The 25,892-nt window shown below is 55.9% G+C and overlaps 2 protein-coding genes and 1 long non-coding RNA gene across 5 annotated transcripts; 2 read left to right on the plus strand and 1 right to left on the minus strand.

Annotated features, from left to right (window-relative positions):
* The first annotated feature begins 485 nt into the window (after positions 1-485).
* On the plus strand, positions 486-22,391 carry SLC12A4 (solute carrier family 12 member 4). 2 transcript variants are annotated; one of them, XM_059153281.1, is made up of 24 exons: positions 486-668; positions 5,330-5,424; positions 6,895-7,026; positions 10,704-10,850; positions 10,936-10,990; positions 12,926-13,056; positions 14,328-14,569; positions 14,719-14,933; positions 15,484-15,648; positions 15,727-15,825; positions 16,107-16,164; positions 16,529-16,703; positions 17,148-17,266; positions 18,721-18,819; positions 19,009-19,128; positions 19,317-19,421; positions 19,659-19,827; positions 20,114-20,309; positions 20,417-20,586; positions 20,677-20,808; positions 20,888-20,995; positions 21,191-21,378; positions 21,498-21,631; positions 21,811-22,391. In XM_059153281.1, exons 1-24 carry the CDS (start codon positions 554-556, stop codon positions 21,900-21,902), a joined length of 3,261 nt encoding a protein of 1,086 aa, XP_059009264.1. In that variant the 5' UTR covers positions 486-553; the 3' UTR covers positions 21,903-22,391. The 2 variants fall into 2 exon arrangements, with proteins under 2 accessions (XP_059009264.1, XP_059009263.1); XM_059153280.1 differs by lacking the exon at positions 486-668 and adding an exon at positions 3,210-3,378.
* On the minus strand, positions 3,371-4,762 carry LOC131818654 (uncharacterized). The gene is made up of 3 exons (XR_009348905.1): positions 4,675-4,762; positions 3,925-4,063; positions 3,371-3,580 (listed from the first exon to the last, which is right to left on the minus strand). It is a non-coding gene; the product is annotated as an uncharacterized LOC131818654 (long non-coding RNA).
* An 81-nt stretch (positions 22,392-22,472) lies between the features above and the next one.
* LCAT (lecithin-cholesterol acyltransferase) lies at positions 22,473-25,892 on the plus strand. 2 transcript variants are annotated; one of them, XM_059153283.1, is made up of 6 exons: positions 22,473-22,767; positions 23,494-23,650; positions 23,728-23,843; positions 23,934-24,029; positions 24,114-24,338; positions 25,297-25,892. In XM_059153283.1, the coding sequence occupies exons 1-6, from the start codon at positions 22,614-22,616 to the stop codon at positions 25,869-25,871; spliced, it is 1,323 nt and encodes a 440-aa protein (XP_059009266.1). In that variant the 5' UTR covers positions 22,473-22,613; the 3' UTR covers positions 25,872-25,892. The 2 variants fall into 2 exon arrangements, with proteins under 2 accessions (XP_059009266.1, XP_059009265.1); XM_059153282.1 differs by having other exon boundaries at positions 23,728-24,029.

A 25,892-nucleotide genomic window follows, 5' to 3' on the forward strand; every position in this document is an offset into this window, starting at 1 on the left:
CAGTGTAGGGACGGCATCTTTTCGGGTTCGGTTTACAGAGACATGAAAGAGAAGGGGGAGAGGAAGATGATGGGATTGGGGTGGGGATACCCAGGAATGTTGGGAGGCCCAGGGTAGGGCTGGGATGGCCTGTGCGGTCCTGTTCCGAACCTGCCTACTCTTTCCTGAGAAACAGAACTGTCCTCTGCTCAGAAGCCCGTGCACCCCGAGCCCCATCTCTTGGAGCGCATTTCCCCATTTTACAAGAATCACATCTAAGGCTCAGAGAGGGCGGTCCCTCAACCAAGGTCACACAGGAATTGGGCTCTCTGCAGGGCGTAGAGCTGCTTAGTGGCACTGCTGGGGTTGGGGGGTGGGTGTCGCTTCGCCTAGGCCCCCCCTCGGGGAGGAGCTGACCCGAGCCCCTCCTGCTCCCCCGCCCCCGAGGGGCGGCCCGGGGGGCGGGCGGAGGAAGTGAGCGCAGCGGGGAGGAATGCGAGCGGGCGGGGCGCGGCGGCCCGGGGCAGCGGGGCAGCCCGGCAGGCAGCCGGGGCGGCGGGGCCGAGCGCGCGCCATGCCTCACTTCACCGTGGTGCCGGTGGACGGGCCGAGGCGCGGCGACTATGACAACCTCGAGGGTCTCAGTTGGGTGGACTACGGGGAACGCGCGGAGCGGGAGGACTCGGACGGTGAGGGCGCTCCCGGTGGGGGCTTTGGTGGGGGGCAGGGGAGCGGGCCACGCGTGGCTGGCGCTCGCAGAGACCCCCGAACCGTGCGAGCACACGTCGATGGGGGCCCAACTTTTCTTAGTCTGCCCCTCCGCCACCTCTCTCGCTCCGCGCACGCAGACACTACTTTTCTGGGCCCCCCGGCGCCCGCGGCTGGGCCGCCCTCCCCATCCCAGCTCCTCCCTTGCGGGCCGCGGGCGGGAGCTGCAGACGTGGCCGACGAAGGAAGCCAGGCCGGCGGGGCCGCCCGGATCGAGAATAGCGCGGAGCACCCATCTCTGGCCCTTCCCGCCTGGGAGCACAGCCGCAACCCGGACCCCACTCCCAAGACCTTCTGTGAACCTCTCCCAGCCTCCTCTCGCCTCGCCTACCCATTTGCGCTTCAGCGACTCAGTCCCTGGGACTACCCTCTCTTTTCTTTCCTCCCAGAGCCAGCAAAGAAGGTTGTGCCTGCCTGAGGGAGTCTAGGGGTAACTGCCTGTGAGTGCACTCCAGCTGATTCCACCTCAGAGCTGGAGGTCCCCTGGGCATCTGTGAAGCACTCCCGCAGAACCAGGCTTGTCTCGCGGCTGCACATGAATTAACTCGTTTAATCCTCCCAATTTTGCCCAGGGGATAGGTCCTGTTACTCACGCTTAGGAAGGAGTGAACTGAGGAGTGGAGCAGTTATTAAATCTGCCCCAAGGCATTCAAACCCAGGCTTAGAAACTCCAGTGCCCTAACCTTAAACCTAGGTGTTAGAATTGGGCCTAAAGGTGGTCCCGCTTCTGTTCTTCCAGGTTCCTGCCTCTCCCAAGCCCCTTTCTCCATCTTCCACCCTAGGAATCCCTGGGGGTGAGGGGCTCTCCTTGCCAGGACTCTCTTAGAAAGCATGTCTGTGCAAATAGCAGCATATATATGTTCTTGTGCAAGTGTGATGTTGTATCAACCTGACAGCTGTGTGTGGAGATGGCACAGGACAGTGGAGTGGGCTGCTAGACATGAAGGTTTACAGCTGTGTGCATGCACACACTCCACCTCCACCCCTGCCCCTAGCCTTATTCCAGTGGTCAGCAAGAGCCAGTGTCCCCTGATTCCCGGTTAGCCCTGGGACGTTCTTTTCCTACAGAGGCTGGGCGGGGCTGCATCCCCAGATCAGCCTGGACCAGTGGGCAAGCAGAGCTGAGCCAAGCCTCTGGCCCCGCCCTGGCGTCCCAGGGTGACTGGGGGGACCTGGAGCCACATTGGCTGATTCCTGCCAGGTCCCTCCAAGCTGAGCCAGCTCCTCCCACTAGTCCCCCTCCTTCTCCTCTTGCTCCTTTTCAGCCAGAACTTGGCTGTGTCTGCAGTATGGGGGACACTCTGCGCCCTGGTGAGTGATTATGAACCTTCTTGGTAGGGACTGCAAAAGGTCAGGGAGCACAAAAACAGCCTCAGGTCCATCTCATGGCGCCACTCCAACCTGGTACCTGACTCTCTCAAGGCTCATACTTAAGCTCCAAGGGGTGTAAATGGGCCTCTCATCCACCTCACTATGGCTTGTGGGCAGGGGGTAGGAAGGTTCTAGAGGGGTACCCCTGGCAGATCCCTGTGAGCACAGGGATGAGGACTCTCACCTGGATCCCCACTTGTAGCTGGTGTGTTCATAGCTGTTGGCAGGAACACACAGTTATGTGGACCTCACAGGAAGTCCCCAGGACTACGCCATGCCCTGGTTCATTGGGGGTCTCAGGTTGGTATCTGAGTAGCTTTGGCCTGGCAGGCGTGTCCAGACCTGCCCTGGAATTTCTGGAATAGCTGAGGGCAGTACAGACATCCAGGCACTGCTAAGGTTTCCCCACCTTCCCACAGTTCCTTGGGAGCTGTCCTTAAACAAATCTTTGGGGAAATCCAAGGAATGACTGCAGGGTGTCTGGCGCCAGATTGTTCCTTTTCTGATGCATCTGGGTCGTTGCAAGAGTGGGTGTTACTATCTCTACTTCATAGAAGAGGAAACTAAAGCAGGATAGAAAGGGTAAGGAGGTTGCCCTGGGTCACACAGAGGGAGGGTCTGGAATCCAAGCCAGGCTGCCAGCCATGTGAGCGCCAAGAACTGTGAGTATATGCACCCTGGGCTAACTGCAAACCCCAGCCACTCTTCTCTGGTTAAAGGCTACCTGTACCCTGAGGTGGATCTTGGGATGAACCAGGGCCCAGAAGAGTAGGAGTAGGAAACTTGTAGCTTAGCTGCCACCTGATTCTGGTGGATCCTGGGACCCAAATTTGACTCCTCTCACCGGGTAACCATGTCTCTGAATCTCTCTGAGCCTTATTTTCCTTGTTAGTAAAAGGAAATAAATAATATCTATTGGAGTGCTGCAATGAATACTAAAGGCAACCCTTGGATAGGCTCTCAGCCACTCTGGGTCATGGCTGGAGGGACAAGGACCAGGTGGGTTTAGGAGGACTATTCACAAGCATTTGGCAGAGGGTACTGCTATGTGCTCAACTCTGCATTTTCTGGATACCAGTGCTGTCTCTTCAGAGAAATAGGCAACAATGGTGAGACAGGCTGCAGTGCACGAGCTTAGCATAATTTATAATTTATTTCCAGCCTACTTTCACAAAAGGGTCAGAAGAGATAAATGCAACAAAAGTGTCTCCCCAAAGCACTGGAACAGTCAGAAAGATCATAACCATGAAGAGGAAGAGGGTAAGGACTCTGAGATGAGACAGATGGTGACGGTACCTAAGGAGTAACTTTAGCTTGGAGATTCCTGGCAGCCAGGGCAGGAAGGGAAAGAAGATGCGCTCTACAGCTGCCATTTTCTGACAAAATGAAGCATCTGACTTACTCAGAAGAGACACATTTTTTGGTCACACTTTTCACTTTTCAGAGGCTTCTCACTGAAGGGCTGTTAATGGAATGAGCAGTGTTACTGGGTTTTCTGATTTTTCTTGTAGCTCCTTATCCTGATTGTGAACAAGTATCAAGGGTACAGCAAATTTCATAGAGTGTCTGAGGAGCTAAATGACCCCATGAGGCTTTAACATGACCCAGTGGGCTGTCCTGAACTCTTGCTTGCTTTCTTTGTCCACTGTGCTGTTGGCACGACCTACATACAATTGTGTAGCTCGTGGGACTGCGCTGCTTGTCTCACTTAGATAGTTCAGGTTCCTACGTGAGGTGATACATCCCCTTCACATGCTGGGGGAACAAAGAGCTGACTGCCCCCAAATTTTCATCAGCACACTTTACCTGTCCGTCTCTGGACAATAAAGAATCCACAGTGCAGCACCTACTACTGAATGTTGTCAGCTCAGAGAAGGCAAGTTAAATCTTACGCCGATGGCAAGAGAATGTTTCAGATGGAAGAAGCATCATTCAGCATTCTTAGCTGCAGACAAGAGAAATGAAGGGGGGTTATTGAACCAGGGAGGGTTGGCACATAATTCACAAAACCAGGCCTGGCCAGTGCATGGCTGGGACACCACTAGTGGGTCGGTGATGACAATTCTGTTGCCACCTACATCAATGGATACTAGGCCAACCCCGCTGCCACGGTTATTGCCATCCAACACCAACATGGCTTTTGTAACCCAAGATGACAGCTTTCCATTTGCTATGAGGCCTCCAGCCACCGCCGCAGCTGCCATACTGTCTAGAGGGGGACAAAAGCACCTAACGACTAGAAAAAGCGTACTTGGTGTCCTCTGCCTACTCGATGGAAAACTGGGAATGTAACCCACAGAGACAGAAAAAGGATAAAGTCTGGGAAATGGGAGAATTTGAATGCTGAACAACCAGAAAAATCAGCTGAGCTTCGGGTCGAGGCGGGCTTATTTTAAAAAGGGTCTTCCCTCTTCCTTTCCGCGAGGTTTACTTCGAGCTTGGAAGCGGGATGCTGGGTGAAGGCTGGTATCAGCCTCGCTCTGCGGCAAGTTGCTGGGACCTAGAAGGGAGACCAACAGGCTTCCGTTTATAATCCCTGCTCAGTCCACCACCCACCTGGCCCGGCTTTCTCCTAGGGTTTTCTTAGGCGACCCTACGTGGCTCCTTGCACCACTTCCGCCGTCTGGACAGTCCTTTTGCCTCCTCCCAGCATGCCCTGGGCTGCCCTCCAGGACGCCCCCGCCCAGTGCATGGTGGGATAGCGAGCAGGCGGCCTGCTGGCCATGGCCGCTGAAGGCACCCTGTGTGGCTTCATCTACCTGGAGGGCAGCGCCCATTCGGGCCCTGAGGACGCTGAGCCCTCGGCGCCCAGCATGCTGGGTATTCCAGGTGGACCTGGAAAATGGGAGTCGGGGTTGAGGGTGGGGGGACTGGGCTCTGGGACGGTCGGAGGGCTGGCCAGGACTTGCCCACGCCCCTCCCATCAGGCTCCGCCCCTCGGCCTTAACACGTGGTTGAGCTAGTGTGTCTGGACCCTTCACATAGCTGCCTTGGAGGAAGTGTTTCGCTGGCTTTTAGTCGTAGGTCACTCTGTTAATTTTGGCTCTTCACGGCAAAATATGATGGGAAACAGGCCCAGCCTGGTACACTGGCCACTAAAATGCTCCACAGAGATATGTTTTGTGGGCTGGCTTGTAGGGCTGGGGTGCAGGCAAGCTGGGGACTCAAGAGACAGACCTTGACTGAGATTTTTGTCCCTCTCTCTCCATAGGACATGGCAACCACAGAGAGAGCAGCCCTTTTCTTTGTCCCTTGGAGGCTTCCAGAGGAAGTGACTACTATGACAGGAACCTGGCACTGTTTGAGGTAGCTGAGCAGCCATTCTGGGCCACAGGTGTGGCAGGCAGGTGGGGGTGGTGCAGGGACCCTCCAGGACTCAAGCCTATGCTAAGCAGGCAGTCTGGACAGTTGTGTCACCTAATATCTCAGCTCCTCCTAAAGTCTCCCCTTTTCTGCCTATTTCCCTTGGCCCTTTGAACCGAAACTGCTTTCCCAGAGTCCACTCACAGCCCTACACCATTATCACCTCCAGGGGTATGTACTTTTGATTTCTATGTAGCCCCTTGCCAGATGACCGCCTGTCAGGATTTCTCATCTTGGGATTTCCTTTCTTCCCTTTACTTACAGGATTTCTCATTTTTCCATCTCCTGTGAACTCTTCCTTGTTCTCCCTGGTTGGCTCTTCTAACTCTGTCTTCATATTTATAGAGTACTGGTCCTTCTTACTGGATCTCCTTTCTGTCTCCACATCTGCAGGCTTAGTGGACACCTCTCTGCAAACATTCCCAATATTATGCCTCTGAACTTGAACTTTATCCTCTTCAGACTCAAGCTCAGAAGTTGGATCTGGATTTAAGGCATGGTTTAGGCCTCTAAACGCTGACCCATACATTCAGCTGCCCCGTGGAATCTCATGGGCTCCTTGTCAGCCTCCATATGCCCCAATAGACCTGCATCTTCACTTCTCACTTCAAACCAGTTTCTCCTTGTGTGTAGAGCTGGAAGGGAGATGACAGACAGGGAGAGACTAAATGGGCAACAGGCAGGTAGAGGCGTGGTGCTGAGAAGGGCGCAGGAATAGGGAAGGCCTAGACTCAAGTGGGGGTTGGGGAGCCTGAGCCCTGGAGGCCTCCTGACCTGGAAAAATGGCAAGTTTCTGCAGCAAAGGCTTTGATCTGGCTCCACCTGAAGATGGGCTAGGGAGCCAGGATCCTACCTTAGGGATTGAGGTATGTTACAAAGCCTGGGGCCTGAGGAGAAGACCATCTGAGAGGCTCAGGGTCTGGGCAAATAAGAGAGACTTAACTTGGTTCCAGACATCCTCTTTTGACTTCCTTGGTTAGCTGGGATGGCTTTTTTTTTTTTTTTTTGTGGGAGCATTGTGGGCAGATGTGAGTACCAGAGGGCCACTCGTGGCTGGGAAGTAGACAGGCAGAACATTCAGGATGAAGTGTGTCATTCACTCTTCTGCCAGCTGTGCCCTGCCCTGCCCTTACCCGAGGCAGGTAGTTTTCACAAATGGGCTGGTAGTGATTGTAGCCAAGATAAGGCAGAGAGAAGCAGTCATTGGACTGGGCCTTTGAGTGGCGCGTGCTAGGGTGTGGTGCGCACACCAGTCCAGTAGGCTGGCTTGGGCTTCCCCAGGCAAAAAGTGGAATCAGGCCCAGACCTGCTTGAGGGCTTGGCAAGGGGCCAGAAGCCAGGCTGCTGGCTACACACGAGTAGCCTGGCACCTTCAGGGCCCATTGCCAGATTGCCCTGTGGCTCTGTTTACAGGAGGAGCTGGACATCCGCCCAAAGGTATCATCTCTTCTGGGCAAGCTCGTCAGCTACACCAACCTCACACAGGGTGCCAAGGAGCATGAGGAAGCTGAGAGTGGGGAGGGCGCCCGCCGGAGAGCAGCCAAGGTAAGCTGGTCGGGGCAGTAGGGGGGCCAGTCCTAGGAGGACAGACAGACTCAACACCATGGAATTGGCAACTGTGAGCATCCCAGGGGGTGTGGGTAGCAGGTACGGTGAGCATGGATCAAGGGCACTGAGTGCCTTGGGCTCAAGAAAGCTTTAAGTGGTGGCCTGAAGAGGAGCCTCTGATGGGGGCAGAGGGCCAAGAAGACCCTAGGAACGATAGTGAGAGTGATGGCTGCCTTTTCTCTGCCTTCTCTGTGTACCAGGCGTCATGCTAAGCAGTGGGCTTGGGTACTTGCCTGCCATCTTCACAACAAAGGTATAAAACAGGTGCTACTTTCATCCTCATTTTACGGACAAGGAAACTAAGTGTCAGAGGCATGAAGTGACTCGTCTGAGGTCACTCAGCTAGACAAGATGAATGCGTACACGAGAAGACAGATTTGTGGGTTTACTGTGTGATAGATGACTATAGAGGGCCAGAGCCCTGGCATTCCGTCAGGATGGTTAAGGGTAGGAATCAGGAACCTGGTTGTACACTGGGGCGATGTAATCAAGTGACCAAAACCTGCCCCTCACTGTGTTGCTTCCATTGGCAGACCTCTCCAACAGCCCCTTTGTTCCTCAGGTGCCAAAGTTAGGGGCATGTTTGGAACATAACACTGTCTCTTGGAGCTTACTTCTCCCTCTCCTGTCCCCATCCCTCGTCACTATCCAGGCCTCTGGCCCTCCAGCCATCCTCTCCACTCCGGATGAGTTTACACATCCTTGCTCAGCTGCCCTATAGGATGGGGCTCAGTTTAAGTGAAGTTTGGGTTTTTATTCCATATTTTCAGTTTGAAGGCAAGGAGCCCTCCCTCTCCACCTGAGTCTCCACCTGACTCCCTGAGGTTTAGGAAGCAGCTGTGATTTAAAAGAAGCTTGAGGGCTGTCTGGGTGGCTCAGTTGGTTAAGTGTCTGACTCTTGATTTCAGCTCAGGTCATGATCTCTGGCCTTTGGGATTGAGCCCTGTGTCGTGCTCCGGGCTCTGCGTGGAGTCCTTGTCTCCCTCTGCTCCAGCCCTTACTCTCATGCACAGGCATGCACACATGCTCTCCCCCACTTTCTCAAATAAAGAACATTTTTTTAAAATAAATAAATAAATAAATTTTATGTTTGGCACTAACTGTAGTATTCTTGCTGGAGGTCAGCACTAATAGAAGTTGTTCCTGGTTACGATAAACTGGGGACGCAGCCTCAGACCTGCTTGTGAAATTTGGGCCTCCCTGGGGTGGCCCAAGGAGAGGGTACACAGGACTGTTGTGCACCCCTCACCTTGCTCCTCCAGGAGGCAAACCAGCCCCCCCTTCAGAGAGGGCAGCTAAGGTCTTGAGGTCACTCAGACCTGACCCCCTCTCTATCCTGCTGGTTGTGATTTAGATTTTGCTGGCACTTTCTGGACCACCCATGGCAGAGAAGCCCGGGTATCTGTAGCTCTCCCTATTCAGTCCTGCAGGGGTGTGTCAGCCTCTAAGAGTGTTGCTTGCAGCAGGTGGTAGGATCCTTGATAAGAGCTTCCTCCCTTTTCCTTCTGGCTGAATCCAGGGACCTGATGGTTGGAAGTTAAAAGGTCCCTGAGAAAGACTAGCGCACATCTCAACAAGAGTGTCAGATGGAAGTCTGTGTTAGTGAAGGGTCAGGGTCCCCTAGCCTATGAGGAGCCTTGTCAGGATGCTGGGATCCAGCCTCAGCTTACCTGCCCAGCTCACTCGGCTCTAGGGTTGGGATGTGAGAGCTTGGCAGCGTGTCTCAGTTTCAGTGGCTTTTCCATGGAGGAAGGAGAAGGCTGGTCCAGTCTGCAGTGGGTCAGCAGGAATCTAGGGAGTTGTAACCACTGAGCTGTGATCCTTACCCAGGACGGGTCTGAGCAGGGCCCTCAGGAAAGGAGACTTAAAGCAGGAAGGGTGGGCCTCCAACCAGACCCAAGACAGCCTCTCCGTGGCAGCTGCTCTGCCTCTGGCCAAATGACCTTCGGAGGCTGCCAGAGGTTATTTGGGGATGCAGAAAGCATTTCCGGCCCTGCCCTTTCCCACACTGCCCTTTCCCCAGAGTGACTCAGCTTAGAATGGAGGTGGGGCTGGGAGCTGCCACCATCCAGTGAGTGGTCCAGGCCCTCTATGAAGGGTTCAGAACCCAGATGAGATGTGCTTATCACCTACAGTTTGAGGGACCATTTGTTCATACTCTGGCCTTTCCAGGCCCTTCTGAGGCCCTTTTAGGCTGTACATAGATTTTGCCCCAGACCTGGACCCTTCAGTAGAGTTCCTGTGGCCACATGGTTCTCTCTGACACCCCAGCTCCAGGGCAGCAGGCTTTGCTGGGGCTCTTGTGAAAGCTCTTATGGCCCTACTGCCCTAGGCTGCACTCAAAAGGAACCTTTCAGGAAGGTGCTAGCCTTGCCTCTTATTTCAGCCTCTGCCCTGACCTCCTGGATGACCCCTACTCTGCCCTTAAAGAGTTGAGAAATTCTGTCTGGATTTGTCCACTGGACCTTCCTCACCTGTCCTTCAGCTTGAGTTTCTATTGTTTCTGCAGGATTTTCCCAACAGGTTATCCCAGGGGCCTTTCAAGGCACTACTCACTGGGCTCAGGGTCACTTTTTGGGTACCTGTAGGGTCTACTGGTGATAGAAATGTGAGCAAACCGACTATAACCCAGTGTAGCCATGAGACATTTGAGTGAACAGTTACCATGTATATCAGATGTGTTGAGGGGATGCAACTCAACCTAAGGCAACCCAGGAGAACTTCCTGGAAGAGGCAACCGTTAAGCACCTGAAGGTTCAACTGAAGAGGAGTTAGCCAGGCAGTGAGACAGGGCTGACCCTTCCCAGCAGAGCCCAGCACATGTCCTGGTTCAGAGGCTATGCGGGACCAGTGTCATCAGGGGCTGAAGCTGTCAGAGAAGGTGACGGGGCTCATGTGGTGGCCCAAACCAGGGAATCTGGCCCACACTGAATTACAGGATGGACAATGCAGAGAGTTTTCAGCATGGACTATGAGTTTGGGCTTGGTTTTCAGAGACCTGCTCTGGCAGCCGAGTGGGCTGGAATGTGGAGAGGTTGACAGGCACATTGGGGTGCCACCCAGGTGCCACAGGTGTGGTACCCCAGGTTCAGGGGACTAGGCCAAGGGAAGGTAGCCTGATCTCAGGGCAGCTTGAGAGATAGACGAGGCAGCCCTTGGTATCCACCAGGACTGGAGTTGGGGGTTGGCAGAGGAAGTCCCAGGGACAACTTCTTGGACTCTAACGTGGATGACATGGGGTCTGCTGGGTGAGAAGTTGGGCGTCCAAGACAGATCTTTCTTTCTAGAAGTTTAACTGAAGAGAGGAAGGGAAGGGGGCCACACCTTGAGAGGGAAGTGAGGCTCAAAAGCTCACATGTGGGGTTTTGAAAAAAAATCAGGCTTTATACTTTTCTAGTCCCAAACTGTCTTCATATGTGGAAGTCAGCATAGATAACCTAGCTGTCACACCAACCCCCCGTGCTTCCCAGGACTGCACTCGGGATTCCAACCTACCGTTCTGAGAGAACACCCCGGGGATAAGGAGTCTTCTGAGTGACCGGGGGCTGGCCTTCCGTGCTCCCTCTGGGCCCCTTTGATGTTCCGTGTTCCCCTCCTCCCCTCCTGCTCCACAGGCACCCAGCATGGGCACCCTCATGGGGGTGTACCTGCCCTGTCTGCAAAATATCTTCGGGGTTATCCTGTTCCTGCGGCTGACCTGGATGGTGGGCACGGCCGGTGTGTTGCAGGCCCTCCTCATAGTGCTCATCTGCTGCTGCTGTGTGAGTATCCTTGCGGGGGTAGGGGCCGCAGGCACCGCACGGAGCCCACCCCTCTGAGCTGCTCACCTAGGCCTCCTTCCCACAGACCCTGCTGACGGCCATCTCCATGAGCGCCATCGCCACCAATGGTGTGGTTCCAGGTGGGTACGCACCACCCCAGGCCTGGTGGGAGGAAGGGGTCCAGAGACCCGTTCCCATGCCCTCCTTCCCCCCAGGCCGTTGTCTGGTGAGGTCTTAATCTCTGGGAGCACCCTTGCTTGAGGGATTTTGAGATTGTTGTTATGTTTTATGTTCTGTTTGTTTAGTCTAAAAGTAGTTATTTTTTTTTAAAGATTCTATTTATTTATTTGACAGACAGAGATTATAAGTAGGCAGAGAAGCAGTCAGAGAGAGGAGGAAGCAGGCTCCCCGCTGAGCAGAGAGCCCGATGTGGGGCTCGATCCCAGGACCCTGGGATCATGACCTGAGCCAAAGGCAGAGGCTTTAACCCACTGAGGCACCCAGGCGCCCCCAAAATAGTTTTTAAAAAAAGGGTACCCAGGCTGACAAGATGATGGGACCTACAGGGTGGCCCACACCAAAGAGTCTAGACACTATGGATTATAAGATAGACAAGGTAGAGGGTTTTCATTTTCACGACAGGTGATGAAATTGGACTTCGCTCTCAGAGACCCTGTTTATTTATTCAAACAGTTTTTATACTAACGTAGATTTCCGGATATTTATGTTATTCTTTGGATCATAATCCAGTGCTATCACTATTTATCTTATTGTTCAAACTGTTCCACTTTGGCTCTTTAACTATTCAAGTTGGGTTCTGTCTCTGGACTTTTTTTTCTCCCCCGCACCCCTGTGTGGATTTTTGTTTTTAAATAACAGCTTTATGGGACGCCTGGGTGGCTCAGTTGGTTAAGCAGCTGCCTTTGGTTCAGGTCATGATCCCAGCGTCCTGGGATCGAGTCCCACATCGGGCTCCTTGCTCAGCAGGGAGCCTGCTTCTCCCTCTGCCTCTGTCTGCCATTCTGTCTGCCTGTGCTCGCTCTCTCCCTCTCTCTCTCTGATAAATAAATAAAATATTAAAAAAAAAATAACAGCTTTATTAGTATTAGTACAAAAGTAAGGCGGGGCGGGGAGGCAATATATGATGATTACCATAAGAAGGTTTGGAAGTGAAGAAAAATACAGAAAGGAAAATTGAAAGTACCCATAATCCCATCATCCCGAGTTAGAAACAGTTTATTTGGTTATTTAAACAGGATCAATAAGATATTACCTAATTTATGTGATTATTCTGCTCTCGAGTTCTGGTTCCTCACCATTGTAAACGTTGTCATGAACAGCATTGCACACAGATCTCTGTTCAGGCCCTTGATAGCTCCCTTAGGAGAGGATCCTAGAGATAGGATTAGAGCCCTGGAAAGGATTTACTTTTTAAAAGTCTTTGGAGCCCTATTCCCAGATTTTTCACCAGAGGCATTTTATTAGGAGCAGATTGAACAAGAAACATGGAGTCACTCTTGTCCCCTGCACCCTCACTAGCCCCAGGGGCCCAGTTTTGACTCCGTCAGTGTTGCCAGGGGTATTAGGCTCTGACAGAAGCACAGTCTCAAGGCAGGAGAGTTAGCCTGGTGGCCAGCCCTGTGCTGGAACCTGGGGACAAAAAAACTGGACCAAGCCCTTGCCTTGGTCTGGAGGGGTCTGACTAACAGACACAGCCCTTGTGAGGGGTGAGCATGCTGAGATAGGACAGCCCTGGCTAGAGGAGGCTGTGAGGACTGGCCTGAGTGCAGGGGGTTGGGGGACAGCGGGCTGCATGGGCACTGCTGTGGATCAGAGCTGCTCTAGCAAAGCTGTGTGTCTGAATTTCACTGGCCGATGCTGAATGTTGGAGTCCTGTGGGAAGGGGTTCAGGCCCAGCCCAGCCACTTATGAACTGTACAGCCTTGGGCAAGCCTCCTGACCCTCTGCTTATCTGTAAGTGGGAAAAACATTCCCTGTCACCCTGGGTGGTTGTGAGGGCTTGTCCTGCAGGGGGAACCCCTTGCAGAAGAACCAGACTTGACTCTCTTTTGTAGCTGGGGGCTCCTATTTCATGATTTCCCGCTCGCTGGGGCCAGAATTTGGAGGCGCTGTGGGCCTGTGCTTCTACCTGGGAACAACATTTGCAGCCGCCATGTACATCCTAGGTGCCATTGAGATCTTGCTGGTGAGTTAGGCTAAGCCCTGGCCAATTCTGCTCTTGTCCAACTAGTCCCTTTTCCCTAAGCCAGGCTGCTCATGCTCCCATCACCTCTGGCCAGGGGCTGGGCCTTACTATGTGGAGGGCCTTCTCAAGGGAGAAGGATCTTTGCTCACCCAGTCTCCCCTTCAAGCCCTTGCCAGTTTTGGCCAGGCAGGGGAGGGGCCTGGCTGCCTTCACCTTGACCCTGAGTGTTCCATCTACCTAGGCACCATTTCAGCCATAGCAGGTGGTCTGTAAACTGTTGCGTTTAACTCTGTGATCTCGGTGATCATGCAGAGCCTACCTCCTGGGCTTGTGTAGGCTCTGTGCCTGTCTCTCCCCAGGGCTCTGTGCCAAGGCCCTTCAGATCCATGTTATCCTTGTCCCTAAAAGGGTGAACAGCCACCGGACCTGTGCCCCCTCCATGAGCCCCAGGTGCACTCTGACTCAGCTTCCTCCTCCCCACTGAACTGCCCCAGCTGGTGGAGCAGAGATGGAGGGGTTGTGGGGAGCACAGAGTACACGTCCCTGGGGATCCAGACAATAGGAGATGTTTAGAGGAACTGCCTCACTATCCCCACCTCCAGCTCCTTTGCCTGTAATAGGGCTCTGCTCCTGCATCTTCTCGGGTTGGGGAGAGGGGTTGTTTTTTATTTTCCATTTCCCGCATTCCTGCATTTACTATTTGGATTTCTTCTGTAAGCGGAATGTGTCCTCTTCTCCGTTGATTTATTTATTTAACCATGTATTTGTATCACTACAGACTCCTGGGTATTTATTCTTTGGCTCATAATCCAGTACTATCATAATTTTATTTGTTGGCTCTTTAGCTATTCAGGTTGACTCCTGTGTCTGAATAAATCTTAAAAAAATTACAACTTTATTAAGGTATCATTCACATACAATGCAGTTCTCTGCCCATTTTAAGTATACAAGTTAATGGTTTCTAGTATATTCGCAGAGTTGTGCAACCATCAACGACAGTCAATTTTAGAACATTTTCATCCCCCCAAGAAGAAAATCCCATTCTTGTTGGTAGTCTTGTTCCCCATTCCCCCCAGCCCTAAGCAGCCATTAATTTACTTTCTGTCTTTAATCGGATTTACCCATTCTGGATATTTCATGTAATGGGATCATAAAATATATGGTCTTTTATGACTGTCTTTGTCTAAATATTCTTTTAAAAAGAAAACCAAAGTGACAGAATTCACTTTCCAAAAAGGAAGATTGAACTTTCTTTATCCGTCTTGTTTCAGACGTACATTGCTCCGCCGGCTGCCATTTTTTACCCAACAGGCACCCACGATACATCAAGTGCTACCTTGAACAATATGCGGGTGTATGGGACCATTTTTCTGACCTTCATGACCCTGGTGGTGTTTGTTGGTGTCAAGTATGTGAACAAATTTGCTTCACTCTTCCTGGCATGTGTGATCATCTCCATCCTGTCCATCTATGCCGGGGGCATCAAGTCAATTTTTGACCCTCCTGTGTTTCCGTAAGTAACCTGGGAATACCTCCACGCATCGCCCTGACATCCCTCCCAAGGACGTGGCCTTTAAGTCCCAGAGACTGGAGGATGGGAACACACTGGGCCTCCAGCTGAGCAGGTGCTGATGCTTCTGCCCCTCCTATCCTTCCCCACAGAGTGTGCATGCTGGGCAACAGGACCCTGTCCCGGGACCAGTTTGACGTGTGTGCCAAGACAACCACAATGAACAATGAGACAGTGGCCACCCAGCTATGGAACCTCTTCTGCCACAGCCCCAACCTTACCACTGATTCCTGTGACCCTTACTTCCTGGTCAACAATGTGACCGAGATCCCTGGCATCCCCGGTGCAGCTGCCGGTGTGCTCCAGGGTGCGTGCGTCCTCCCTCCCATCCTCCTGCTTCTGACACACGGGCAGAGTAGGAGGCAGGGAGCGAGTGCGGAAGGGGACTGGAGCACAGAGCTGTCCTTGTGTGGCCAGCTCAGGAATGGGGGGCATGTCTGGCTGCCTTCCCGGCCCAGCGGTGTCCTCTCAGCCTTGTTCCTGGCAGCTAGGTTTTGGGTGAAAAGAGCCAGTTTGGCCAGTATCCCAGGCATGCAGCAGCCCCCAGAAAGTTCTGGCAGCCCCTCTCTCCTCAGCCACCCGCCTCTGATGCTGCCTGTGATTCTCACAGGAGCTATAAAGGGCTTCTGTGAAGGAGGCAGGCAGTGGCGAGGCTCTGGTCAATGGTGGTTCAGCCACCTTTGCCTGTCAGCCTTCTGTCAAGACAGCTCCTTCCCTGTGGCCAATGCTGCCCCCCCGCCGCCCGCCAACATCCCGAAACCCCAGAGCCCCTTACAGCTGCAGCTTCTGACTGGGCTGCCTCAAACTGCCCCTGGGAAGTAAGCAGGGCCACAGTCCTGATGCCGCTGCCCCCACAGAAAACTTGTGGAGCGCCTACCTGGAAAAGGGCGAGGTTGTGGAGAAGCATGGGCTGCCTTCCACAGATGCCCTCGGCTTCAAGGAGAGCCTGCCCCTGTACGTGGTGGCTGACATCGCCACATCCTTCACCGTGCTGGTTGGCATCTTCTTTCCCTCCGTAACAGGTGAGTACCTCTCGCCCGCCCACCCGGCCCTGCCCTCACTCCTGGGGAGCCCCTGAGGGTGTCCTGTTGTTTTTGGAGGCATTATGGCTGGCTCAAACCGTTCCGGGGACCTCCGTGATGCCCAGAAGTCCATCCCTGTGGGGACCATTCTAGCCATTGTTACAACCTCCCTTGTGTGTATCCTTTCCCAGGCCACGGGTGGGTGGGGAGAGGGGCGGGAGGCCCTCATCTGCACATAAGTCACCAGCTGGCCAGCACACACGCACCACACACGCGTGGACACATACACACCTCATTCTTCACATGCGTGCGCGCGATGGGTGACACGAGACCCTCAGCTGGGGTTGTCCCAGCTGCCTGCTGCCTCAGGCTGGGGTGAGGGGAGTGTGGGTTCTGTGTGGGGACCCAGGGGGGCGGCAGAGCCAGCGGAGGCCTCGCTTTCCTTGACACGGCCGCAGACTTCAGCAGTGTGGTTCTCTTTGGCGCCTGCATCGAGGGTGTGGTACTCCGGGACAAGTGAGTGAGCCGGGCCCCTCCCTGTGGCAGGGGGCTCAGCTTTTGCCTGCCCTGACACCAGCTCCCCTCGTACACGTGGTCCCACACATGTCCTCAGGCTGCTGGTTGCCAGTGGTGGTCTGTGCCACCAGGTGAGTCCGGCCCCACCAGGACTTCTTCTTCTGAGAGGATGGTGGTTTTAGGACCAGGACTGGGCTGAGGGAAAGGACAGGGCCTAAGGAACTAGTCTTCTCTGCTGAGGGGCCGGAACTCTGCCCACCGTAGCCAGCCTTCCTGACTGCTGACATCTTTCACTCTGGGCAGCCCCCCCAGCAGGGTTTGGGGGCTCCTTGCATGGAGCATGGCCTGAGCCTGGCCCCTGCAGGTACGGCGACGGCGTCAGCAGGAACCTGGTGGTGGGCACACTGGCCTGGCCTTCGCCCTGGGTCATCGTCATCGGCTCCTTCTTCTCAACGTGTGGTGCCGGCCTGCAAAGCCTCACAGGGGCACCGCGCCTGTTGCAGGCCATTGCCAAGGACAACATCATTCCCTTCCTCAGGGTGAGCCCATCTGACCCACCCCCCACAGCCTGCGTGCCCCTGGCCACTCACACTGGCAGGGGAGAGAGGTAGGGGTATGGATGCCCTGCATCATGCTGGGGCCTCTCGTGGCCCTGGGGCTGTGTAGCCATCTGTGAGAAGTTGCTGAGAGCTGCCCTGGCCCAGCCCTGCCCTGCTGCTGGCAGAGCTACTTGGGCCCAGAATCCCAATGGCCTTTCTATCTCATGGCCTTTCTATGGCTCATTTACAGCAGAGTGTCCTGGAGAGATGGGAGGGCGGAGAAGCTTGTGGTACCTGTCAGGGCAGGTGTGGGCATGACCCAAGCCCCGGAAGAGAGCCTTGGGAATGATGGAGGCCGGGCTGTGGCTTGTGGCCCAGGGTGTGGCATGGGGGTGAGGAACCAGCTTCTTCCCTTGCTGACCCCACTGACCCTGGTGCCTGCAGGTATTTGGCCATGGAAAAGCAAACGGTGAACCAACGTGGGCACTCCTCCTGACGGCACTCATTGCCGAGCTGGGCATCCTCATCGCCTCGCTTGACATGGTGGCCCCCATTCTATCCATGTGAGCTGGGGGCCAGGGGAGGGCAGGGGAATGGTCTTGGGAAAGGAGTCTGTACCCTCAGCACCTGTCATCTAGGGGCCCCCAGCACCTTCCTGTGTAACCCTGTCCGCTGTTGAGGGTCCAGCTGGGAGCGGGGTCAGGCTGTGTGGGGAGAAGTGTGCATGGTCGAGATCAGCCTGCCTCTGCATGGAGACGGTTCCAGAGTGAGCCCACCACTTACACAGGATCTTAGAGACCAGCAGGTCCCACACTTCTCTGTGGGAGACTCCCAGAGCAGGCAGCCAGAGCCCTCCGCACCCAATAGGGCATGCACTGAATGCCGAGTGCCTTAATGAAGTCACCACTGCCCCACCCATCTGTTTTCAAAGTTGTTTGCTTTTAAAGTTCTGGAGTCAGCTGGACATTTGAGGCCCCCGGTGCTGTGTAGAAGTTGGTCAGCATGTGGCACTTTCCAGGGGTCCCTGAGCCGGAGCTCCTGTGGTCACCATGTGCCCCTCTGCCAGTGGCTACTCTGCTTCTCTTCAGGCATCTCGTTCCACCGCCCGTGCTTGTTTGGTTACCACAGACCTACCCCTCACTGCCCGACTCAGCCTTTGGCGTGACAGGTCCTCCTTTCCCCCTGAAACAGCCCCCTAGCCAAAGCCAGGCCTGCCAGAATCGCTCTCTCTCACTGCCCCCAGCTCTGCTGGCGGCTCTGCTGCCCAGCTCCGCGTGTGCCTGCGTGTGCGCCTACAACCGTTCTTGCCATCTTCATCAGATGGTGACCCCCCACTGCCCAGGCCAAAGGGTGTATCAGCCTTTATCAGGTGGTTCTTCCCTGCAGCCCCAAAGGGACTGACCACTTCTCCGTTCTAGGGGTTTCTACCCCCTGGTATGCCTTTTCTAGTAAGTTGTCCTGGCTTCTTGTCTGCTATTCCTTTTTCTGCCAGCTGAAGGTGGAAGTGGGCGCTCCTTTCCCTCAGCCCTGTGCTCCTCAGCTGGAGGGCTCCCACGTCCCAGCCTCCCACACCCACCGGAGTCCCCACAGGTCCCTACTTCATTGTATGCAAAATGGCCCTTTCATATTCCCTGGAGGTTCTCCTCTCCACATTCACAATAGCCTTTCATCCAACTGGTCACCTGGCCAGCAGCCTGAGTACCTGAGTATTGTCTGTCCTCTCCTGACACTGAGCGCTCCTTAGCGCCATCCTTTTCCACTGCTCCCCTCCCTGGAGCCCCCTTCCCACCTCATCTGCCTGTAGACACTTGCTGGTCCTCTGAGAGCTGACTCTGTGGACACCCCTACAGTGGGCCCTTCTGCCTCAGGCCCTGTGGCTGAGGAGACCTGACCACACAGGGCGGGGCCACCACACACTCCCGGTTCCTCAGCCAGGCCCAGCCTGAGGAAAGGCAGGTACGTCAGGCCTCTGGCTGCCGAGGAGGCTGCTCTGCACCAACCATTCCCTGTGCTGCAGGTTCTTTCTGATGTGTTACCTGTTTGTGAACCTGGCCTGTGCCGTGCAGACCCTCTTAAGGACACCCAACTGGCGGCCCCGGTTCAAGTACTATCACTGGTAAGCACCAGCCGGACCCATCATCCAAGTCCTCTGACACAAGAATTGTGGGGGAAGAGGGGAGCCCCGCCCAGGATGGAGTTTGAGTTTCCTGGGTAGCGTTGCTCTGGTAAGAGATTGGGGTGTTGGAGGGTTGGCTGGGGACCCTACTGATCTCCCTGATTCTGGTCCTTACCCACTCTGGCCCAGGGCGCTGTCCTTCCTGGGCATGAGCCTCTGCCTGGCCCTTATGTTTGTCTCCTCCTGGTACTACGCCCTGGTGGCCATGCTTATTGCGGGCATGATCTACAAGTACATCGAATACCAAGGGTAAGCGCAGGCTGCCACCTGGTCAGGGCAGGTGGGGTGGTCTGTCGGGTTTGAGGGAGCTGAGCCATCTATTACTAGCCACCGTGGGTGTGGGGCCGGGATTCTGTGACTGGGACTGGCTCACATACACATGGACGGAATCCCGCGGGTGGGCCCAGGGGCTCACCAGCGCATGGTGGTCTCCGCAGGGCTGAAAAGGAGTGGGGTGACGGGATCCGAGGCCTCTCCCTGAGTGCTGCCCGCTATGCACTGTTGCGGCTAGAGGAGGGGCCTCCCCACACCAAGAACTGGCGGTGAGTTCACACCCGGGCTGGCAAGAGCCACTCTAGGTCCTCGGGCTGTTGGGAGGGTGGGAGGTCAAGAGGTGCTGGCTCTCCCTCCCAAGTCCATGTTCCCTGTCCCAGGGTTGTCAAGTGCCCCTGGATTCTTGCTTCTCAAACCTGTGGGGGCCTGTGAGCTGAGAAAGGAGGAAGAGGGGCTCCCTGGAAACCTGTGGCCCAGGTCTCAGGCTGTCCACCTGGGCCCTGCAGGCCTCAGCTGCTGGTGCTGCTGAAGCTGGACGAGGACCTTCACGTGAAGTACCCGCGGCTCCTCACTTTCGCCTCCCAGCTGAAGGCCGGCAAGGGCCTGACCATCGTCGGTTCTGTCATCCAGGGCAGCTTCTTGGAGAGCTATGGCGAGGCTCAGGCAGCTGAACAGGTGCCTGCTGTAGGGGGCAGGGTGCTGCACCAGACTGGAGGTGTCTGGGCTCCTGCTAACTCCTAGGAGAAGGGGACTAATCCTGGCCAGCCAGGTGGCCAGCACTGCTGCCCCGAGAGCTGAGGCAAGGGGGAATCGCTGTCCCACCTTGAAAATATGGCCTCTGGGTGGGCGGCTTATCCCCTTCTCCTCCCTGACCCTCACCCCTGGGACACTCTGTGGAGAGGGAGCCCACCAGAGGGAACACTAATGGCCTTGTCTTCCGCCCCTGGTGTCTTCCCTACAGACAATCAAGAACATGATGGAGATTGAGAAGGTGAAGGGCTTCTGCCAGGTGGTCGTAGCCAGCAAGGTTCGAGAGGGGCTGGCCCACCTCATCCAGTCTTGTGGCCTGGGCGGCATGAGGCACAACTCTGTGGTGCTGGGCTGGCCCTACGGCTGGCGACAGAGCGAGGACCCGCGTGCCTGGAAGACCTTTATCGGTGCGTGACGGGGCAGGTCCTGGGCTGTGGGAGAGGGGCTGGGGATCAAGTAAGGGTGGAGGCCCGAGGGCCACAGGCTGGCCTTCAGCAGTGGCCTTCTTCCCCAGACACCGTGCGTTGCACCACGGCGGCCCACCTGGCCCTACTCGTCCCCAAGAACATCGCCTTCTACCCCAGCAACCATGAGCGCTACCTGGAGGGCCACATTGACATTTGGTGGATCGTGCACGACGGGGGCATGCTCATGCTTTTGCCTTTCCTGCTACGCCAGCACAAGGTGGGCCGGCGGGGTGGAGGCAGGCGGGCAGGGCTGGGCCCTTGGTGGGGTGGCTTGTGGCTAAAGCGCCTACCTGCTCCTGGGGCCCAGGTGTGGAGGAAGTGCCGAATGCGCATCTTCACTGTGGCCCAGATGGACGACAACAGCATCCAGATGAAGAAGGATCTGGCCATCTTCCTGTACCATCTGCGCCTTGAGGCGGAGGTGGAGGTGGTAGAGATGGTGAGTCACCTGCCCCTGTGGCCCCATGGCTGCCCTGCCGCATGCAGCCCATTCCTTGTGGCCCATTCTCTCTCTCCAGCACAACAGCGATATCTCTGCATACACCTATGAGCGGACACTGATGATGGAACAGCGCTCCCAGATGCTGCGGCAGATGCGGCTGACGAAGACGGAGCGGGAGCGAGAAGTTGGTGGCTCTCTTGTTTGGGGCAGGGGCGCAGGTGGTAGGTCAGGCTTCGGAGACCCCATTGGTTTGGGGAATTGGAATGACTCACCCCACCTAACCTCACCTGAGTCAGTACCCATTTCCCGGAGGCCCAGTGCTCATGTTGGGCCAGCCAGGCCGCCCTTTTCCTGTGGCACCAAGGCTGACTTTCCTCAGGCCCAGCTGGTCAAGGACCGACACTCAGCCCTGCGGCTGGAGAGCCTGTACTCAGACGAGGAGGATGAGTCTGGCACTGGTGCTGACAAAATCCAGATGACATGGACGCGGGACAAGTACATGGCGGCTGAGTCCTGGGACCCTAGCCATGCCCCTGACAATTTCCGGGAGCTGGTGCATATTAAGCCGTGAGTGTAGCAAAAATGGACCCCACCATAGAGGAGTCTGGGAGCGGAGGTGTGCTTGGGTCGGAGAAGGTCTTTGGTGGACCAGGGGTGGGGCCTGTGATCAGCTGCATCTCCTACAGGGACCAGTCCAACGTGCGTCGCATGCACACTGCCGTAAAGCTCAATGAAGTCATTGTCACGCGCTCCCACGATGCCCGCCTGGTTCTACTGAACATGCCTGGCCCACCCAAGAACAGCGAAGGTGATGAGAACTGTATCCTCTTGTGGAGAGGGAAGCAGTGGGGAGGTAGACAACACTTGAGGTCAGGCCAGGAGCTCTTCTCCTTAGATGCCCGCGGGGAGTGCGAGGTTACCCCAGCTCTGATTAATAGGCCAAACTTCCCTGGGTGCCCCTTGGTGCCGGTGCTGCCTCCTTGACCTGATGCCCTACAGACATGGAGTTCCTGGAGGTGCTGACCGAGGGCCTCGAGCGTGTGCTGCTGGTGCGTGGCGGCGGCCGTGAAGTGATCACCATCTACTCCTGAGCCGGCTAGACACTTGTGGCTTGGAGTGAAGGTGTCCAGGATAATAGCCCCCTCCTAGCACCTATCCAGCAGCCCTGCTTTGCCTGGCCCTGTCCTGGACCCAGCTCTGCTAGGTCTCTGTGGAAGCCCAGGCGTGGGCTGATAATGCCGATGGATCCGAAGTTCTGCAGGACCCTGAGAGGTCTGGGGACTTCCCCATCCAGCACCCCAGGAGGGCTGTCCTGGCTGGAGAAGACTTAGGGGGAGGGGGGCTCACATGGGATTGGAAGGCAGCCTGCCCAGGAACGCTATTTATTGCATATTTATTGTTTGGATGTCACCATCAGAGAGGAGAGGAAGGGCAACAGGGGAGGGGGGGTCTGGCCCTGCCCACCTGCAGGAAGACCTGGCTCAGGCTCCTGTGGGCAGGGTCCCCCACCAAGCCAAGCCGAATGGAACTGGCCAGCTGGAGCCTGACTTTTTTCAATAAAACATTGTGTACTTCTGGGCCTCCTGCTGCCCCGGCTCTGTTTCCCCTGGCACCAAGGGAAGAAGGCGGAACTGAAACCAGGCCCAGAGCTGGCTCCCTGAGGCTATGCCCCTTTCCGGCAATCTCTGGCCACCCCCATTGGCCAGGCTGTCCCTCCCACTGGCCTTAGGGCCCCTCCCACCCCCACTCCAGATAAGGCCAGCCCAGGACTGCTTCACTGGGCAATAGGCACTAGGGCTGGAATGGGGCCGCCGGGCTCCCCATGGCAGTGGGGGCTGCTGCTGCTGGGGCTGCTGCTCCCCCCTGCCACCCCTTTCTGGCTTTTCAATGTGCTCTTCCCCCCGCACACCACGCCCAAGGCTGAGCTCAATAACCACACACGGCCCGTCATCCTCGGTAAGCCCCCGTCAGGCCCCTGATGCACCAGGCCAGACCTCAGGGAGCCTGGGCCCCAGCCCCCCGGTAGCAGACCCTGCCAAGGCCCTTCTGCCCCTGCATTTGCCTCATACCTGCCTGTGTTTGAGGGTCCAAAGGCTTCTGCAAAGAAATGAACCCCTTCCCCCACCACACTGTTCTGCGTCTCTCAGCTATCTACCCCAGGCCTGTGGAGTTGGGGGCGGGTGAGCCTGAGGGCTTGGCCTGGGTATTACAAGCTGTGGTCAGCTATAGCCACTCAGCCCCCATCCCCCAGCACAGACAAGATGTGGGCACAGACAAGATGCCCAACCCAGGAAATCAGAAGAGGCCCATCAAGGCCTGCCTCCTTCTCCTAGGCCCAGCCCCCAATCCCCCATACCTATTTGTTCTCACCTTGGACTTCGGCATTAATGGAGAGGCCAGGGTAGGTGTTTGCCTTTTGTAGACTGGGGCCAGTGGCCTTGGCCCCTGGACCTTCCACGCCTGAGGAGAACCTGGGCTCTAGGCTGCTGGGGGGTTGGGGTGGGGGTGTTAAAGGAAAGGATCAAGTCCTTAGTTCCTGGAGGTTGAGGGTGTGGGAGACGGAGGGGCGGAGCTGGTCACACAGCCTGATTGGGGGGGGGGGGGGAGAAGGGAGGGGAGTGGGGAGAGGAGCACAGGGGAGGAGGAATCCAAAGAATTCAGAATGAAGGCTAGTACCCACAGTGCCTGGCTGCCTGGGGAATCAGCTGGAAGCCAAGCTGGATAAACCAGATGTGGTGAACTGGATGTGCTACCGCAAGACAGAGGATTTCTTCACCATCTGGCTGGATCTCAATATGTTCCTACCCCTTGGGGTGGACTGCTGGATTGATAATACCAGGTACGTGCCCTCCCCTCTGCCGGCCCCCACGCTCAGCCCCTTGGCTGCTGGTGGGCTGAATGTCCCACCGCCTCCAGGGTTGTCTACAACCGCAGCTCTGGGCGCGTGTCCAATGCCCCTGGTGTACAGATCCGTGTTCCCGGCTTCGGGAAGACCTACTCTGTTGAGTACCTGGACAACAACAAGCTGGCAGGTGTGTTTACTGGGGAAAGGGTGGGCTGCAGCCGTGGCCAGCCCACAGGAGCCGTGACCAGAGCCTCCAATGCCACTGCCTTCCCCACAGGTTACATGCACACGCTGGTGCAAAATCTGGTCAACAATGGGTATGTGCGGGATGAGACGGTACGCGCTGCCCCCTACGACTGGCGGCTGGAGCCCAGTGAGTGTCTCTGTAGACAGTGGGCTTGGGGCAGGTGGGCCCTGACCCCTCACTGCCCTGACCCCCCACCCCACTCCGCTGCAGGCCAGCAGGAGGAATACTACCGGAAGCTCGCCGGGCTGGTGGAGGAGATGCACGCTGCCTATGGGAAGCCTGTCTTCCTCATTGGTCACAGCCTTGGTTGCCTGCACTTGCTCTATTTCTTGCTGCGCCAGCCCCAGGCCTGGAAGGACCGCTTCATCGATGGATTCATCTCTCTTGGGGCTCCCTGGGGGGGCTCCATCAAGCCCATGCTGGTCTTGGCCTCAGGTGAGAGGGCCTCAGACCACCCATGTTAATGAGGGGCCTGGGGTGAAGGGGGATGAAGCTGACCACGGCCCTGCCCTCACTCCTGCTTTTGCTCACATGGCCAGGCTGGGGGTGGGGGGTGTTATTTACCACTCCTGAGGCCTGGCCCCTGTCACTGGCCCCTTGAGAGCAGTAAGCCTGGCCTGGCCTGGTAGCTCCTGCCAGAAGTCTGTTTTGGTGATCTGGTGTTTCAGTGACAAAGGGAAAGTAAATGGAGAGGAAGAGAGGAAGTGAACCCCATCAATCTGACACATGGACCTAGGTCTGTTCCTTGTAGTCTCAGGGCCTGCCCACTCGGATTTCGGCAGGCTTCTGGTTCCAGGAGCCCGTTTTCCAGAGATCTGCTTACTGAGAACAGATCTGCCAAAGGCAGGGCCAGTCCCTGGAAGCCCCTCTGCCCTTCCCTGAGAACTGACACAGCTGTCACCTGTTGAGCACTGACTATATGCTGGGCACAGCCAGACTTGACCTTCCCTCCAGTAGCTCATTGATCTGCTGAGGAAAACACTCATCAGACTCCATCAATAAGGGCCAAACAGAGACTCAGTCTGATTTGATTCTTCAATAACATGGCTCTGACCCCGAGTAGCCTCAGTCCACAGCGGCCACCAGACACTTGGCTGAGGGAGAAGCACCGCACCAACCTCTCATCTACACACATATATACCCATATTCCAGAAACCAACTTCTCCCTCCTTTTGGGGCTCTACAGCTCTGCCCCACGTGCCATCAGGGCTTCTCATTTAATAAGCACACACTGAACACCCACTGAATGCTGGCATGCTCAGAGTTTGTGGCTTGGAGGCAGTGTTGGAATTGGGCAGGGACAAGACTGAGCGTCCAGCTGAAATGGGCTGGGAGACAAGCTGTGGGCCGGACGTAGCCAGGCTCCCTGACCCACCTGGCTTTGTGTTCACAGGTGACAACCAGGGCATCCCAATCATGTCCAGCATCAAGCTGAGAGAGGAACAGCGTATAACAACGACTTCCCCCTGGATGTTTCCCTCTAGCGAGGCATGGCCTGAAGACCATGTGTTCATTTCCACACCCAGAGTCAACTACACAGGCCATGACTTCCAGCGCTTCTTTGCAGACGTGCACTTTGAGGAAGGCTGGTACATGTGGCTACAGTCACGTGACCTACTGGCAGGCCTCCCAGCACCTGGCGTGGAAGTATATTGTCTGTATGGCGTGGGCCTGCCCACACCCCGCACCTACATCTTTGACCACGGCTTTCCCTACACAGACCCTGTAGGGATACTCTATGAAGATGGTGATGACACCGTGGCCACACGCAGCACTGAGCTCTGTGCCCGCTGGCAGAGCCGCCAGCCCCAGCCTGTGCACCTGCTGCCTCTGCACGGGACACAGCACCTCAACATGGTCTTCAGTAACCAGACTCTGGAGCACATCAATGCCATCCTACTGGGTACCTACCGACATAGCACCCCTGTGCCCCCAGCTGCCAGCCCAGGGCCTCCGCCCCCCAAATAAAGACCTTCTTTTGCTCTCTGA

Source organism: Mustela lutreola, chromosome 16 (assembly GCF_030435805.1).
Source record: "Mustela lutreola isolate mMusLut2 chromosome 16, mMusLut2.pri, whole genome shotgun sequence".
In the NCBI taxonomy this organism is placed as follows: domain Eukaryota; kingdom Metazoa; phylum Chordata; class Mammalia; order Carnivora; family Mustelidae; genus Mustela; species Mustela lutreola.

Coding starts and splice junctions, on each gene's coding strand:
- SLC12A4 (XM_059153280.1), top strand. CDS start 3,225: ATGGTGAGACAGGCTGCAGTGCACGAGCTTAGCATAATTTATAATTTA. Junction 5,425..6,894: donor GGAACCTGGCACTGTTTGAG/GTAGCTGAGCAG, acceptor CTCTGTTTACAG/GAGGAGCTGGACATCCGCCC. Junction 14,570..14,718: donor TTTGACCCTCCTGTGTTTCC/GTAAGTAACCTG, acceptor CCTTCCCCACAG/AGTGTGCATGCTGGGCAACA.
- LCAT (XM_059153282.1), top strand. CDS start 22,614: ATGGGGCCGCCGGGCTCCCCATGGCAGTGGGGGCTGCTGCTGCTGGGG. Junction 23,651..23,727: donor TGCTGGATTGATAATACCAG/GTACGTGCCCTC, acceptor CACCGCCTCCAG/GGTTGTCTACAACCGCAGCT. Junction 24,339..25,296: donor CATGCTGGTCTTGGCCTCAG/GTGAGAGGGCCT, acceptor TTGTGTTCACAG/GTGACAACCAGGGCATCCCA.